The sequence below is a fragment of the Choloepus didactylus genome, chromosome 1 (genome assembly GCF_015220235.1).
Source record: "Choloepus didactylus isolate mChoDid1 chromosome 1, mChoDid1.pri, whole genome shotgun sequence".
Taxonomy (NCBI): Eukaryota; Metazoa; Chordata; class Mammalia; order Pilosa; family Megalonychidae; genus Choloepus; species Choloepus didactylus.
In genome coordinates this window covers 232,914,640-232,928,171 of record NC_051307.1, presented here as the reverse complement: position 1 = coordinate 232,928,171, position 13,532 = coordinate 232,914,640, and the positions used below count along the sequence as shown (strand labels likewise).

At 38.5% G+C, this 13,532-nt stretch overlaps 1 protein-coding gene across 5 annotated transcripts in view; it reads right to left on the bottom strand.

The window, feature by feature from the left end:
• Positions 1-13,532, bottom strand: part of CNTN4 (contactin 4) — an 824,548-nt gene that overhangs the window by 78,955 nt on the left and 732,061 nt on the right. For all 5 annotated transcript variants that reach the window (XM_037800525.1, XM_037800543.1, XM_037800528.1 and 2 more), the window contains one exon: positions 4,792-4,919. In XM_037800525.1, the coding sequence (XP_037656453.1) occupies positions 4,792-4,919 (128 nt within the window). The remainder of the gene's footprint in view (positions 1-4,791; positions 4,920-13,532) is intronic.

Below are 13,532 nucleotides of genomic sequence, written 5' to 3'. Positions count from 1 at the left end.
ATCTGGGGAAGGGAAAAAGTTATCTAAAGCAGGGATCAACAAGTATTTTTCTGTAAAGGGCCAGATAGTAAATATTTTAGGCTTTCCAGATGAAGATGCAAAATTACAGATACTATGTGGGTATTTACATTTACTATGGTCTGTTATAACTACTTAACTCTGCCATACTAGTGCAAGACTAGCAGCAGTCAATATGTAAGTGAATGACATGGCTCTGTTCTATTAAAATTCTATTTATGGAAATACAAATTTCATAAAATTTACATGTCTGAAATATTATCTTTTGATTTTTTTTCAACCAGTTAAACATGGAAATATCACTTTTAGCTCATGGGCTCTAAAAAAGCGGGTGGTGGGTTTGGCCCATGGGCCATAGTTTGCCAACCCCTGAAAATGCAATGTTCTCAAACTTCAATGTGTACAAGAATCAGCAGGAATACTTATTTTAAAACCTAGTTTTTTCAGGCCTCATCCCAAGAGATTTAGATTTATTCATTTAGGGGATGAGGCTCAGGCAATCTGCATTTCTTTTAAGAACTCTAGTGAACTTTCACTTGCTAGGTGGCATTCACAAAGTTCGTTGGTATAGGAGGGCATTTTTCTAAATATGTGTGGACCCACTAACCGCAGAATTACTCACGGTCATTATGGATGAAGTTCAACAAGATAACTATGGTATTAGCATCCATCACTTAGAGCCCTGCATTTCGAGTCCCAGAGGTGATCAATAGAAGTTGGGCTGCTATTACAACACTTCTCATGCTGAACTACCCACAAGACAACTACTCTAAGTTGCTCTTTTCTGGGCCTGCTCCTTAAAAACATTTGTCACATGAAACCTGTACAGCAAAGACACTGTGAAATGCAAAACTGCATACTATTAATGCTGCTAGAGATAAAAATGAATCAGTAAGTACAATCTTGAATGTAAATGTAGCCTGCTCTCCTTATAGTTCTTAATGATGTCAACGATCGCTAAAGCACATCTTTGTTTAAAGGTCAAATATTATGATTTCTGTTAGGATTTGGGGTCTGACTTGAGAACTGTGCTTGCTTAAAATTAAACAGCAAATGAAACTCCAAATATACTGTAACTAGTTTGAAAAATAAAATCAGTAAAATTCAGAAATTCAGAAGATGGGATGATAATCAACAGCCCCCTGGGCGCCTGTCAGAATTCTGCCGTTTGGAAGCCTGCTCATGCATAATCTGAATATTTATCCATTTTATGGTTGCTTGCCAGAGATTTGTTTTAAACCTTCTGTCTGGTGTAGTGGTTTTGTCTCTTCTATATCTTTCTCTACTCACTGACCCTGTGTTTGACGTAATCTCCCACCTCTCTCCAAAACATGTGGTGGGAGAAAAGGAGAGAATTGGATTTAAAAGCATTGTTAATGATAGAATTTTTATGAAAAGGTTAGGAAAGACATGTTCATATGTCTGACCTTCACAGTGCTTTAATCTCAGACATACAAGGAGATCAAACGAATACAAGCACATTTTAAGGCTGGTGATAAATTAGTCCCTTTGTAGATCTCAAAACTGAATTAAAACACAGCGCTCAGTCATGTATTGGGCCTAACTGTTACATTTACATTCAAGGTGCAGGGCTACGCATTTCCATGTGCGTTTTAGGACCCTGTATAGTTCACGTGGAGTTCAGAATGGTTTTCTCTGCCTTTATGGTGCTTTATGGGGCGGATTCCTAAATTGCATTTCTCAGTTTATGTTAATGTCCTTCTCGAGACCTGGCAGTATGGATCCCTCTGTACACGGGTACTTCCCAATACTGCTAATGGGAGTCAGAAACAACCACTGGGAGATAAATGTTCTCTCAAATCTCTTCTGACCTTACCCCAAGTAACAGGATTGTTAACTTCTGTGAACATATTGGCTAGATAAAGCTCATCTTTCTTCCCTCTTCTTTCCCCCATGTCACCTAGAATAATAATATAAGAATCAGCAGAACTCTTTGGAGAAACAGACCGCAGTGGAGCACCAGAGAGAACTCTACTTTGAAATAGATGAACCAGCCTAGCCATTGGGCTACCCAAGCCCATCACACCCTGAGCCCCTGGGCTCAATGACATGCCCCTCTGCTTCCTGGGCTCCTTCTGCCTCAATTCTTCTCTTTTCCCCCATTTATTAAGGAATTTTAGTTTTTAAAGTGTTTTATCTGCTTTAGCAGGGGCAGGGTGCTCTAATTCTGTCACACGTCTTTCTAAGTCCTTCTATATATCTATGAAATCTCTACTGAAAATTGTTATTAAATCATGTTGTCCATTCTTCAGTCAATCACATAATGTCTTTATGACTTTTTATACATCCTCTCATAATGCATATTTAATACTTTTCTTTATATGGACTTACTTCTTTACTTAAACATAAGCTTTAAAATAAGAAGAGATTTTAAAAATCATTACCATTCACACAAAACTAGTGTTTTCCTAATACACACTGAAAGAAACAAATAATTTTAAAGAAACAAACATTTTAAAAAGTTCAATTACAAACTGCCTAAAATTATCTTGCCTAACATCCTTGGGGAATCATGGTTTTAAATTTTACTAGGAGGCAAGAAATACAATATTTAGTTTCTTAAAATAGGTAGAAATTACTATCTCAGCAAAATGTATATCCATACAGAAAAGAGACCATGGCATATTTCACCACTGGTGTATCTGTGAGCTCTGTGTAACGGGGCAGCAGGGAACTGCGTGGCTGATTGGGAATGGTTTTGTCCTGGGCTGGTAGGACTACAGGGATGTCTGATGGTAAATACAGGGCTTGCCTTTCTGCCAATTGTCATGAGAGCCAAGGAAGCCAAGGCTTCAAAGAAGGATCCGTAAATATAGGACATAACTTTTGCCTACCTGCAAAAATACCCCACTTTCAATAATACAGAACAGCATATACTTGGTTCTAATGTTTAGGTGTTTATAGTCTTTTTTCGGACTCCATCATTTCTTTGTGGCAGGCTCACTTCTCTTTGCTAATCATTCTAATGTATAGGGAGTGGAAATTTCATAACTGTTTAATTCAAAATGAATTAGAATATATGCATATTACAATAAAACAGCAACAAAAATAACTACGAATATTTCCTTGGTGTCAGGCACCATGCTAAGCACGTAACAGAAATTATCTCATTTAGTCATCAAAACAACCCTGTAAGGTCAGCACTGCTATTATCCCCAAGGAGGTTAATTATCCTGTACAAGGTCACAGGATAAGGAAGTGGAAGAAATGGGATTCAGGCTCAGAACTCTGACTTGAAACCCTGCCCCCTTAATCACTACCTAAGACTGCTCCCTAAGATTCTCTTATCTCACATAACAAGCAATCATCTATAAATTGTGATTATTAACAGGTCTCAGCTTGGACACTAACCAGCTCTGAAACCCGAAATTCTCTAGATCCCACCTGAAAACTAACTTTCCTTTTGCACGTGAGATACCCAGTACATTAGCAAAAACCTCTAGCTGGAATATTGATTTGCAAATATTATCTACCCCCTTTTTCCTTTGCCCTGTTAAAGAGAGTGAACACAGTCAGTTATACTCTGATGCTCTCTTCTGAGTGAGTAATGAATAGACCAAAATAGATTTATTTCTAACCTTTGGACTTCCAATTTACTATTTGCATAGACAACTATGTTCATGATAAAAAGGCTTCCCAAACTGGTAATAATTTTCCAACTTCTAGTGAACCCAGAAAATGTAATTAGGTGATTTTTACCCTTCTTTTAAATTAAAAATGAGGCAAATATTCTTTTTAGATGTTTTTTTTGTCTTTGGCTACCTTACTTCACAGAGGGTGCTCTAAATGGGCAGAAAGGAAATACTATGATATAATCCATACATATCTGTTACCCAGAAACAGGAGAAATGGGTGAAAAGAAAAATTTCTTGGTACAACGGGAAGAACAAAGGAGAACATAAAATCAGGATTCCTGGGTTCAAGTCTTTCTTCCTCTACTGGTGACCCGGACCCTTACCTTCCTGACCCTTACTTTCCTTGGTCCGATCATCTCCATGATTCCTTCAACTCAAAAATCTTACGATTTCACGATATAAAGTGATAGAAATGCAAATGAAATGCAAATTAAGATCGCATCCTTCACAATTCTTACTTAACACTTTCAGCCCATCCCATCCATCTAGTTTTGCAAAACTCCTCACTTCAGGTGCTGTGCTAAGAACATAAAGGATTTTCTGTCATAAACAATAAAGCACCTAGGCTGAGGTAGGTGGAAAATTTTATTTTCATGAAACTGACAGCATTGGCTGGGTGACTAAAGCAAAGCATAGAGGTGAGTAAAACCCTTTATTATTATAATAATCCATATCCATATATCTCAATAACCTGGGCAGCTCTTTTAAAAATCACCCAATGTCATTGTTTAAGCAACGTTTGCTAAAAATAGCATTTGAGTCTTGGGTTTTTAATTTGTTAGCACACTGTTCCTAGACATGAATTTCAAATTTATAGAGACTTGAAAGAAATTTAATTAAAGGATTGAAGATAACATTACTTACAATACCACAATAGGTACAATGGCTATAATTCTAAATATTGTATTAGATGATTCTGAAATAAGATAGCCTTGAATCATATCCATTACCCAGAGTTCTCTAAGAATTATTAATCATATCATGTTTGCCATGATGAATTAATTTAGCAACACAGTGATATCTGTACATATTAATATCAATGATGCCACTTCTATAGATTACATTATTAGAATAAAAGGGCACATATACTGATATGAGCTCTTTGGTTAGCCATTACCTTTTACTATCAAGTTTCCAGTACTGCTAGCAGTTCCAAAATGGTTAGTGGCTATACAGGTGTAACTCCCAGCATCTGACTTGGTTACATTGACGATTCTGAGGCTTCCATCTTCAGAAATGGTAATTCTGAAATCAAAGCAAATAGATCACAAATGGTAAGTCTATCCCTTTTGGCTCATTGGAAATGATTTCTGTCATCTTTCAAACTGCAAGTCACAGCCATATCATGTGACAGCCCTCATCTTTATTTAGGATGTTTGTCTACATAAGTATAAATATAATTAGAATGTGTGACTTGTCTAGCACTTTTAATATGTTTCCTTGATAAGATGGTCCCAACATTCAGGTGGAATAATTTTAGAATTATTAGATGGGTTGTAATCATTTCTCTCTTTGGTAGCTCTAACCACCTTATGCAAAAGGAAGACTTATTGTAGATCACTGACAGTATTAAAGCTGCTAATAAGAGAAAAGAAAAAAAATCCCTTAATTGACCACTTTAGGCATTTTCATTGAAAGGTTTTTTTTTTTTTTCCTAGAAGACAGGTCCAAATAAATGAAACATTATTAAGCCTATTTATGTTCTGAAATATGTCAGCCAATACATTTTTAATGAGATGCAAGAACTGAACTTAAAAAAATTAAAATATTCTACAAGTTGGTGTGACTTTGGCAGAAAAGCAAATGTGGATGGCACATCTTGGCTCTATAGTTAGGGATAAATATCTACTACCTGGTGTGAAGGGAATGCTTTTGCTGACAGATGCAAAAGCTGGGACAGGAGGGATTTTAGAGAACTCTATTTCCAACATGACTGTGGCAGAAGAGAAGCAGAAAGATGCAAAAATGAATGACATATAGCGTGGCTTAGAAGCTAGTCGGAGAAATTAAAAAAGGCACACAGATGGCTCATTCAAGGTAAAAGTCTGTTCAATCTCTACTCTGTATTTTAAATCTAACCATTTTTTCCCATCTTTTCACCTCTTCCCTCTTGCGTAGACCAACAAAACAGTCTCCTAACTAGTGTGCCTATTTTTCCTCTTGCCACTCAAATTCATTCTTCAATCAGTGGCCAGATGATCTTACAAAAATATAAATCAGATCACAACATTCCCTAGTCTTAAAGATCTTTCCTTGACTCCCCACTTCACTCAGAATAAATTCCTTTCTAGAGTCTACCAAGGCCTAACAGGGATCTGGCTTCTGTCTCTCTCTGGCCTATTTTATTTCATCCTGTCACATTAGCCTTCTGCAAGCTCCTGAACTTGCTATTCTGCCTGCCCGGAATGCATTCTCCTGTACCTGCCCATACCTGGTGCCTTCCTATCCTCGGGTCCCAGATTAGATATAGCCTCCTCTCAGAGATCTTTCCTGATTCACAGTTCTAAAGTGGATCTCTCTGTTAGTTTCTTTCCCAGCAACCACTTTATTTCTTCACATTAAATGCAATCTAAGTGTTTTATTTGTTTCCTTGTTAATTCCCTTACCATGTGGAATATTAGCTTTCCTGATGGCAGGGGCTGCGTTTGTCTTATGTTGAATTTCCTGTATATAGTACACAGGATGGCACACAGTGGGCATTTGATAAGTATTTGTGAAGTGAGTGAGGGAATAAGTAGATAAACATCCTAAGAGAAAAATCAGAATTGTGTGGTAGTCATGCACAGGGGCAGAGCCACTCAGCACTAGTGCTAGCAGGGTCCTTCACAAATATGTGAAACTAAGGGTCTGGGAGGGGCAGAGTTTCATGTAATAGAAACTTTGGCTCAGCATTTTAGAATCACAGGTCACAAATTCTGCATACACTCTTCTTAAAGGCCTTTAAGGATGGAGTAGCTCCAGCCTTCCAGATGACCCATTCCAGGGTATGTGACTGGGCCTCATGAGAAGGTGTGCAGTGGCCTTAAGGACTCCATGGTGGACAGAGTTGGAAGGATGCAGGTTCAAATTCCAGTTCTGTCAGTTCTAGCAGTGTGGCCAGAGGCAACTTGCTTAAATTTCTAAGTTTTTGCTTCTTCATCTATAAAATGGAGCTACCCATTTCAATCAGATTGGCTGAAAACAAGAATAAGGTAAGATAGGGTCCGTGAGATTCCTAGCACATTTCCTGGCATTTATTATAGTGGTTCTCTTTCATTCTTAAAATTGTGTCCTCTTATTTAGTCATTATAATAAATGGGAAAATAACTGGACAATTTTTTTTTTTTACTATACTTTCATTTAATATAGAAATTTGATTAGCCTTCTTTTTGCACTTCAAGTATCATTTCTGACAACTGGTCTATATAAAAATTACCTAAGTCATTCCAAATCAATTTACGAGATTCAGACAAGGAGGCCCTTGGTTCATTCATACCACAGATACCCACATAGCAGTTCTTCAGTAAATATCATCTGATACTTCATTTGCCAAAGAGCAGATGTGATGATAAAAATAGAGTGGTGATCAAATCATAATTACCTCAATAATTATTCTAAACTTTCAAATCCTTTATATCACCTAACAAAAATAGCTTTAAAGGAGTTAATCATATTCCTATTTATAAAATAATTCTTTATGAATTGTGAAATGTTAACATATGAAAACTCAGTAAGTAAGGTGACATTGTGTCTTGGACATGGAGTCATCTTCTGTGATATGATATAGGCCTGCAGCTTATTAAATATTTGAGGGGTGACAACTCTTTCAAAGGACAAGAGCCTATTAATAATTTATACTATGGAAAATGGTATCCTTATAATTGCAAAAACCTAAAGCCATCTTTTGTATCACGCTGTATAATGCCAAAGGATGTGAATAATAAAATAAATAAGGATTTTTCATCTGAGGACCTGGGTTCTGGCCTTTACCTGGATATTTATTAAATGTATGATCCTGGCCAAATAACTTATGCTCTAAGCAAGGGTTTCTTAACCTTGGCAATATTGACATTTTGGACCCAATAATTCTTTGTCATGAGAAGGATGTTTAGCAGCATCCCTGGCCTCTATCCACTAGAAACCAATATTACCACCCACCTCCCAAGTTGTGACAATCAAAAATGTCTCCAGATATTGACAGATGTCCTCTACTGGCAAAACTGCTCCCAGTTACTGGTCTAAGTCAGGTTTCCTGACCCCAGCCCTGCCACTCTTCTAGGACATTATGATGAGTCGATGATATAATATACATGAACGAACTGTAAAGTGCTCTATAAGATACATGAACTAACTGTAAAGTGCTCTATAAATGTTTTTCCAATGTCATTTCCATCTCTGCTTCTTACTTTTGATACCCCAATTTGTAGAAAAGGCACCCAACATATTGTTGCTACTCCAGCTCCGGGATCTAGATCCCACATGGAATGGTCAATTCATGTGTCAACTTGGCCAGGTTATGGTATTCAGTTGTTTGGTCAGGCAAACCATGGCCTGGTTATTACTATGAGGATATTTCATGGATTTAAATCATCAGTCAGTTTATTGCATCTCTGGCTGATTACATCTATGATCAACAAAGGAGACAGCCTTCAGCAAAGAGAGAAGTCTCATCCATTCAGTGAAGGCCTTAAGGGCAGAACTGATGATTTCAGCAGTCAGAAAGAATTTCTATCTCTACTTCAGCCAGCTAGCTTCTCCTGGGGAATTCATCAAAACCTTCATCAGAGTTCCCAGCTTGCAGTCTGCCCCAAGGAATTTGGACCCGCCAATCCCCACAGTCACATGAACCAATTTCCATAATAAATCTCCTAACATATCTCCTGTAGGTTCTGTTTCCCTGGAGAACCCTAACTACTGTGCCACATTAACCACAATCCTAACACAAGGCTCTCTTTTCCCCTTCTCGTCAAAGCTTAGCTTACCTGTCCAATTCCTGGGGCCTTGTGAAATGACAAAGTAATTTTACAAACTATCTCGCTATTCATTTTTACAAACAATTTCAGTGCCTGACACTGGTTTATTATTTTAATCCTTCCACTGTTATTTATGAAAGAGGTAATTAAAAGAGGTAAGCCTCTAATGCTAGAATTCCAGACAATGGAGAAGATTGGTGAGGGAGATAATTTGCAGAAGGGACAAACTACAGTTGCTTTCCTTAAATCACATCATTTTGCTGTGACTGCTTATTCTTCCTAAGTATAATCCAAATATAGGGGTAATATGAAGTTGGAGGAATTGTTCTTTTGTGAAAGTCCATCAGTTTCTTATCCAAGCAACACAGGGTAGAGATAAGAACAGACTCTGGAACTAAACTGGGCTTGACTCATGCTATTACCACTCATGAGTTATATGAGTTTGACTAAGTTAATTTCTCTGTGCCTGAGTTTCTTTATTTCAGATAAGGGAATAATAAAGTAATTACGTTTCGTAAAGTTGTTGTAAAGATGTACAGTGCTTAGGACAGTGTGTGGCACCTAAAATGCACCATGAAAGCGCATTAGCTAAATGTTCTATTACATGCAACTCTGCACCCTCCTGGACCCATTGTTTCAAATATTTACAGAGGACTCTGTTAAAGCTAAACTGATGGCTGGATAGTTCTGTCCTCTGAAATCCTAGAACACATTATCATGCTTAATGAGGCCTATAGATGACACTAAGTAGTCATAGAAGGGAGATGAAAAATTGGGCCCATTCATTCACAAATACTTACTAAAGGCCTCCTATTTAGTAGGTCTTGTATTAGACATTGGGGATACAAAGATGTGAAAGTTATAATTTCTGTTCTCAAGATGCTCTAATAAAGGGGGACTTGAGATGATTATGTATTTAGAAATTTGAAGCTGTATGTACCCCAGAAAAATACGTTCTTAACTTTAATCTATTCCTGTGGGTGTGCACCCATTTTTGATAAGGCTACTTCAGTTAAAGTGTGACCCACCTCAATCAGGATGGGCCTTAATTTTATTACTGGAGTACTTTATAAACAGAATGAATTCTGACACACACACACAAAAGCCACAGGAAGCAAGAAGCTGAAAAAGAACCTGCAAGAGAAGGAAGCAATCAGAAGACATCACCACATGCCTTGCCAAGTGACACAGGAAGCACGGATCACCAGCAGCCAGTCTTCAGGAAGAAGCCTTGATAATGCCTTGATTTGGACTTTCTTTTAGACTCAAACTGTAAGCTAGTAAGTTCCCCTTGTTTAATCCAACCCATTTTACGGTATTTGCCTAAGCAGCCTAGGAAACTAAAACATACGCCATAGTGCACATATTTCCATAAGTGCATAGCAGAAGGGGCATTACTTTTTCCAATAGCATTTTCCACAGTATCTAGCTACAATGATGGGCAGGGACCCAGGCCTGGCCGATCAGGAGACCCTAGTCTCCTGTCTGCAGTGATTGGCTTAGAGATAGGCTTGCCACCAAAACCAGGAGCTATTTGAGGAAACAATCTCCTTCTGCTGGGATTGTTGAATTTGGAGGATGGGAATCTGGAGTTGTTGGCAGTTATCTCGTCTGCCATGTAAAGTGTGTCTTAAAGAAGCCAACAAAGACAAACTCAGCTTCAAAGACAGAGAAAGAGAGAGGCAGAGATTCTGATATCTTTGAGACCCCGTTTCCGCCCATGCCTGAGGCAACACCATCCTTTGGATGCCCCAGTTATATAAGCCAATAATTTAAGGTATTAGAAATTGGGTTTTCAGCCCTTACAATTGGAAGAATCTTTTAAAGAAACTGCTGAGCTCTTCACCAGGTGATACTGGCAGTGAAAGAGGAGAGGAGGGAACGGATTCTGCAGATACTGTGGTGGTTATATTGACAGAAAATGGATGAACTCTGTGTTGGAGGAATAACCACAGAGTTCTGAGCATGAAAAGAGTTGACCTGATCTTTCTTCATAAACAGCTGTATCATAGACTTTTGGCTATTAATTTCTGTATATAAGAATTAGGTGCACAAAATTACCTGTTCCTTTAATTTGTTTTATGGGATTTTTTTATGTGCTAGGAATATCTGCAAAGTCAGCATTTGGCCTTGGGGTGTTCACCTGAACTAACTCTAAGAATTTTTGAAATGTAACACAAAACTAATATTTACCAACTTGATTCCTTTCAGTTTGGATCCTATACCAACTTAGAAAAAGGGTTTTTCAACTAGTATTTTCTACATCCATTTTCCCCATGAATATAGTGCCTGAATCCAGTCCAGGGATAGTTTTTATTTACACCTTTGGTTCTTGATGATATTTCAAAGTTTCTTTTGTAATCCATGTCATCTTATTTCCTCATTTCAGACTATAAAAATGACCTGTAACTATTAGCTTGATATTAAACTTTGAGCTCTTCCTAATACTCATGAATAGTGATAGAGTTAGATAAAAAGAACTGAAAATGTAAATCTGTCCCTGGCTTAGAATAGGTTAGCACTGACCTACCTGTAGGCTCTTTTTAAATCACTGATAGTATCAGAGAAAAGTCAAAGATGATAAAGCAGCAAGAAGTAAAAATAAAGGTGTGACACAGGACTTAACTTTCCCTGTATGAAAAGAGGTCATCTAATTCATAACACAGTAAATTACCTACAGCACAGATAGGCAGTTGGTCCTCCACTGTCATTGGGAGATTTCAGATCCATAGAGGATAGGAGCATATCTGGAATTATGAGATAAATTGAATCTCTCTTTCTTAATATGGGGCTCTCAGTTGCAGCTATTGAAGAGCTGACCTTGTCAGTCCTATAAATCAAAACTAGTCTGGGGATATGGGACCTTTAAAAATGCTGATCTTTCCTTTTTGGGGGCTTTAGGAACAGATGACAAAAGCTGCCAGCTCCACAATATTCTATCACCCTAAAGAGGAGGGTTATCGCAAAACGGCGACCTATGATTTTCTGAGCAGTTCTTCATGGAAGCAAAACTTCTGGTGAAAGAGGCAGCATATCCTTCCCTACCCTTGAGTAATAATGAAAAACTTCCCTTATTAGTGAATACCCTCAGAATACAACTTAGAAAACCATTTCTCCCCTTCTGCAAAAAAAGGGGAACTGAGGAATAATAATTTCCTCTCTCTCTCTCTCTCTCACACACACACATGCAATGGAAGTTGTAAACTGTTACTCCAGCTAAAATTTAAATCCTCTTTAGTGTTGTTAGATCTGGGATTCCATAGCTCATTTAACATTATGTGAATTTTAAAAAAATCTCAAAGGGTCATAGCAGGTTTATCCCTTTATACATAACAGGTTCCAGAAAACATGTTTAAAAGTGGAAGGCCTGAAAGTGAAACAGATTTACATATTATAAGGGAGAGTAACACTCCTGAGAGCTACAATATATTATAAAATCCCCAATATGATTAATATAAGTACTGCTACTTCTCAGCTCAATTAACCTGATGGGACGGTAGGGGTTTTCCAGAAGGCCTGGTCCCAGGCAGCAGTGGACTGCTGGCCACAGGGGCCACTGGTTTTGCCCTAGAATTAGGTCAGGGAAGGCAGGCATCCCCAAGCCAAGTGTCTACTATGCCCTGTGATGGACTACAGGACTGGATGTACGTCAGTCAGCTTCTCATCCTAGAACCAGAGGAAGGACCACCTGACCACAGAAGTGTTTTTTCTGCACAGTTTACCTTTAATCCAAATACTTTAATATAAAATCCATTCCAGGCTATTCTTGACAGACAGCAGTGAACCCCCTCAGGGCAACAGGATCCTGGAGGGCAGGAGCAGCAGCTCCTGATTACTAGAGGGTAGGCTGTCCAGCTCCCATCCATTTGTGGCTTGAATCAGTCACTAATGTTCCTCCCTGGCTCCTGTGGGCTTTGAGTTGGTGACCCCTTGCTTTAAACCATGGCGATGTGCCAAGTAAGTGGAGAAAAGCTTTTTGGCAGTCTTTGTAGCATAAGGCCATGATTCCCTCTTTGATTCTTCTCCACCTCAGACATACCACAGAGCGAGAATTAGGAGAGGAACTTTGGTGTCAAAAGAGGAAACCCAAGAGGGTTGTTGGTTCTGGATGAGCAGGCAGCCTCGGGTCTACTGGGCAGGCCATAGACGACGGGGGCAGGGAGCGATGCCGAGGATGTTTTTGCTTCCACAGGCTGGGAATCAGATCACATGCATGCTGGTCAATCCCCTCCCAGCCTTGGTGGGGCCTGGCCCTTTTCTCCAGCAACAGCTGGCAGAGACTTGACATGGTTGCTCTTCAGCTAACATATTAACAATCAAATGTGGAGCATGAAGGACAGGGACAGGTTTGGGGGCAGTAATGGATAATGTGCAAAAGTATAAAGCTCCAATGTGAAAAGACAATAAGGCCCACTTGCAATTTCCAGTTCTTCTTTCATTATCCCGTTTGTTTACTTGTTGGACTAAACAAGATCTCCCCTTCTTTCCTTTACTTTTCACTCTGGACAATTTATTAATATTTATTTTTCTATTAAATTATAGCCAAAATTAAATAGAGGATGTGTATACCAAAATGGTGATCAGTTACTTTCTGCATGGAAGCTGCACTGCTTGTGCAAGAGGCAGGATTTTACCTGTTCCTGATGCAACAGGAATACAACATAGTTTTGGTAAACAACACTCATGAAATAGGCAAAAAACTAGAGGAGTCAAGAGGTGACAATGAAAAGATGGAGACAGAGATCTGTGTATTCAACCTATGAACAGGAGATTTAGCCTGTGACTGAGAGTTGAATATATACTGTCTTAGTAGAAATGCCCCTGGCTTTGTGCCAGCTGAGAAATAAGGAAAGCTCAGCAATTTAATTGGCATTTATGTGCTATAGACATTGGTCTACCTTGAGAG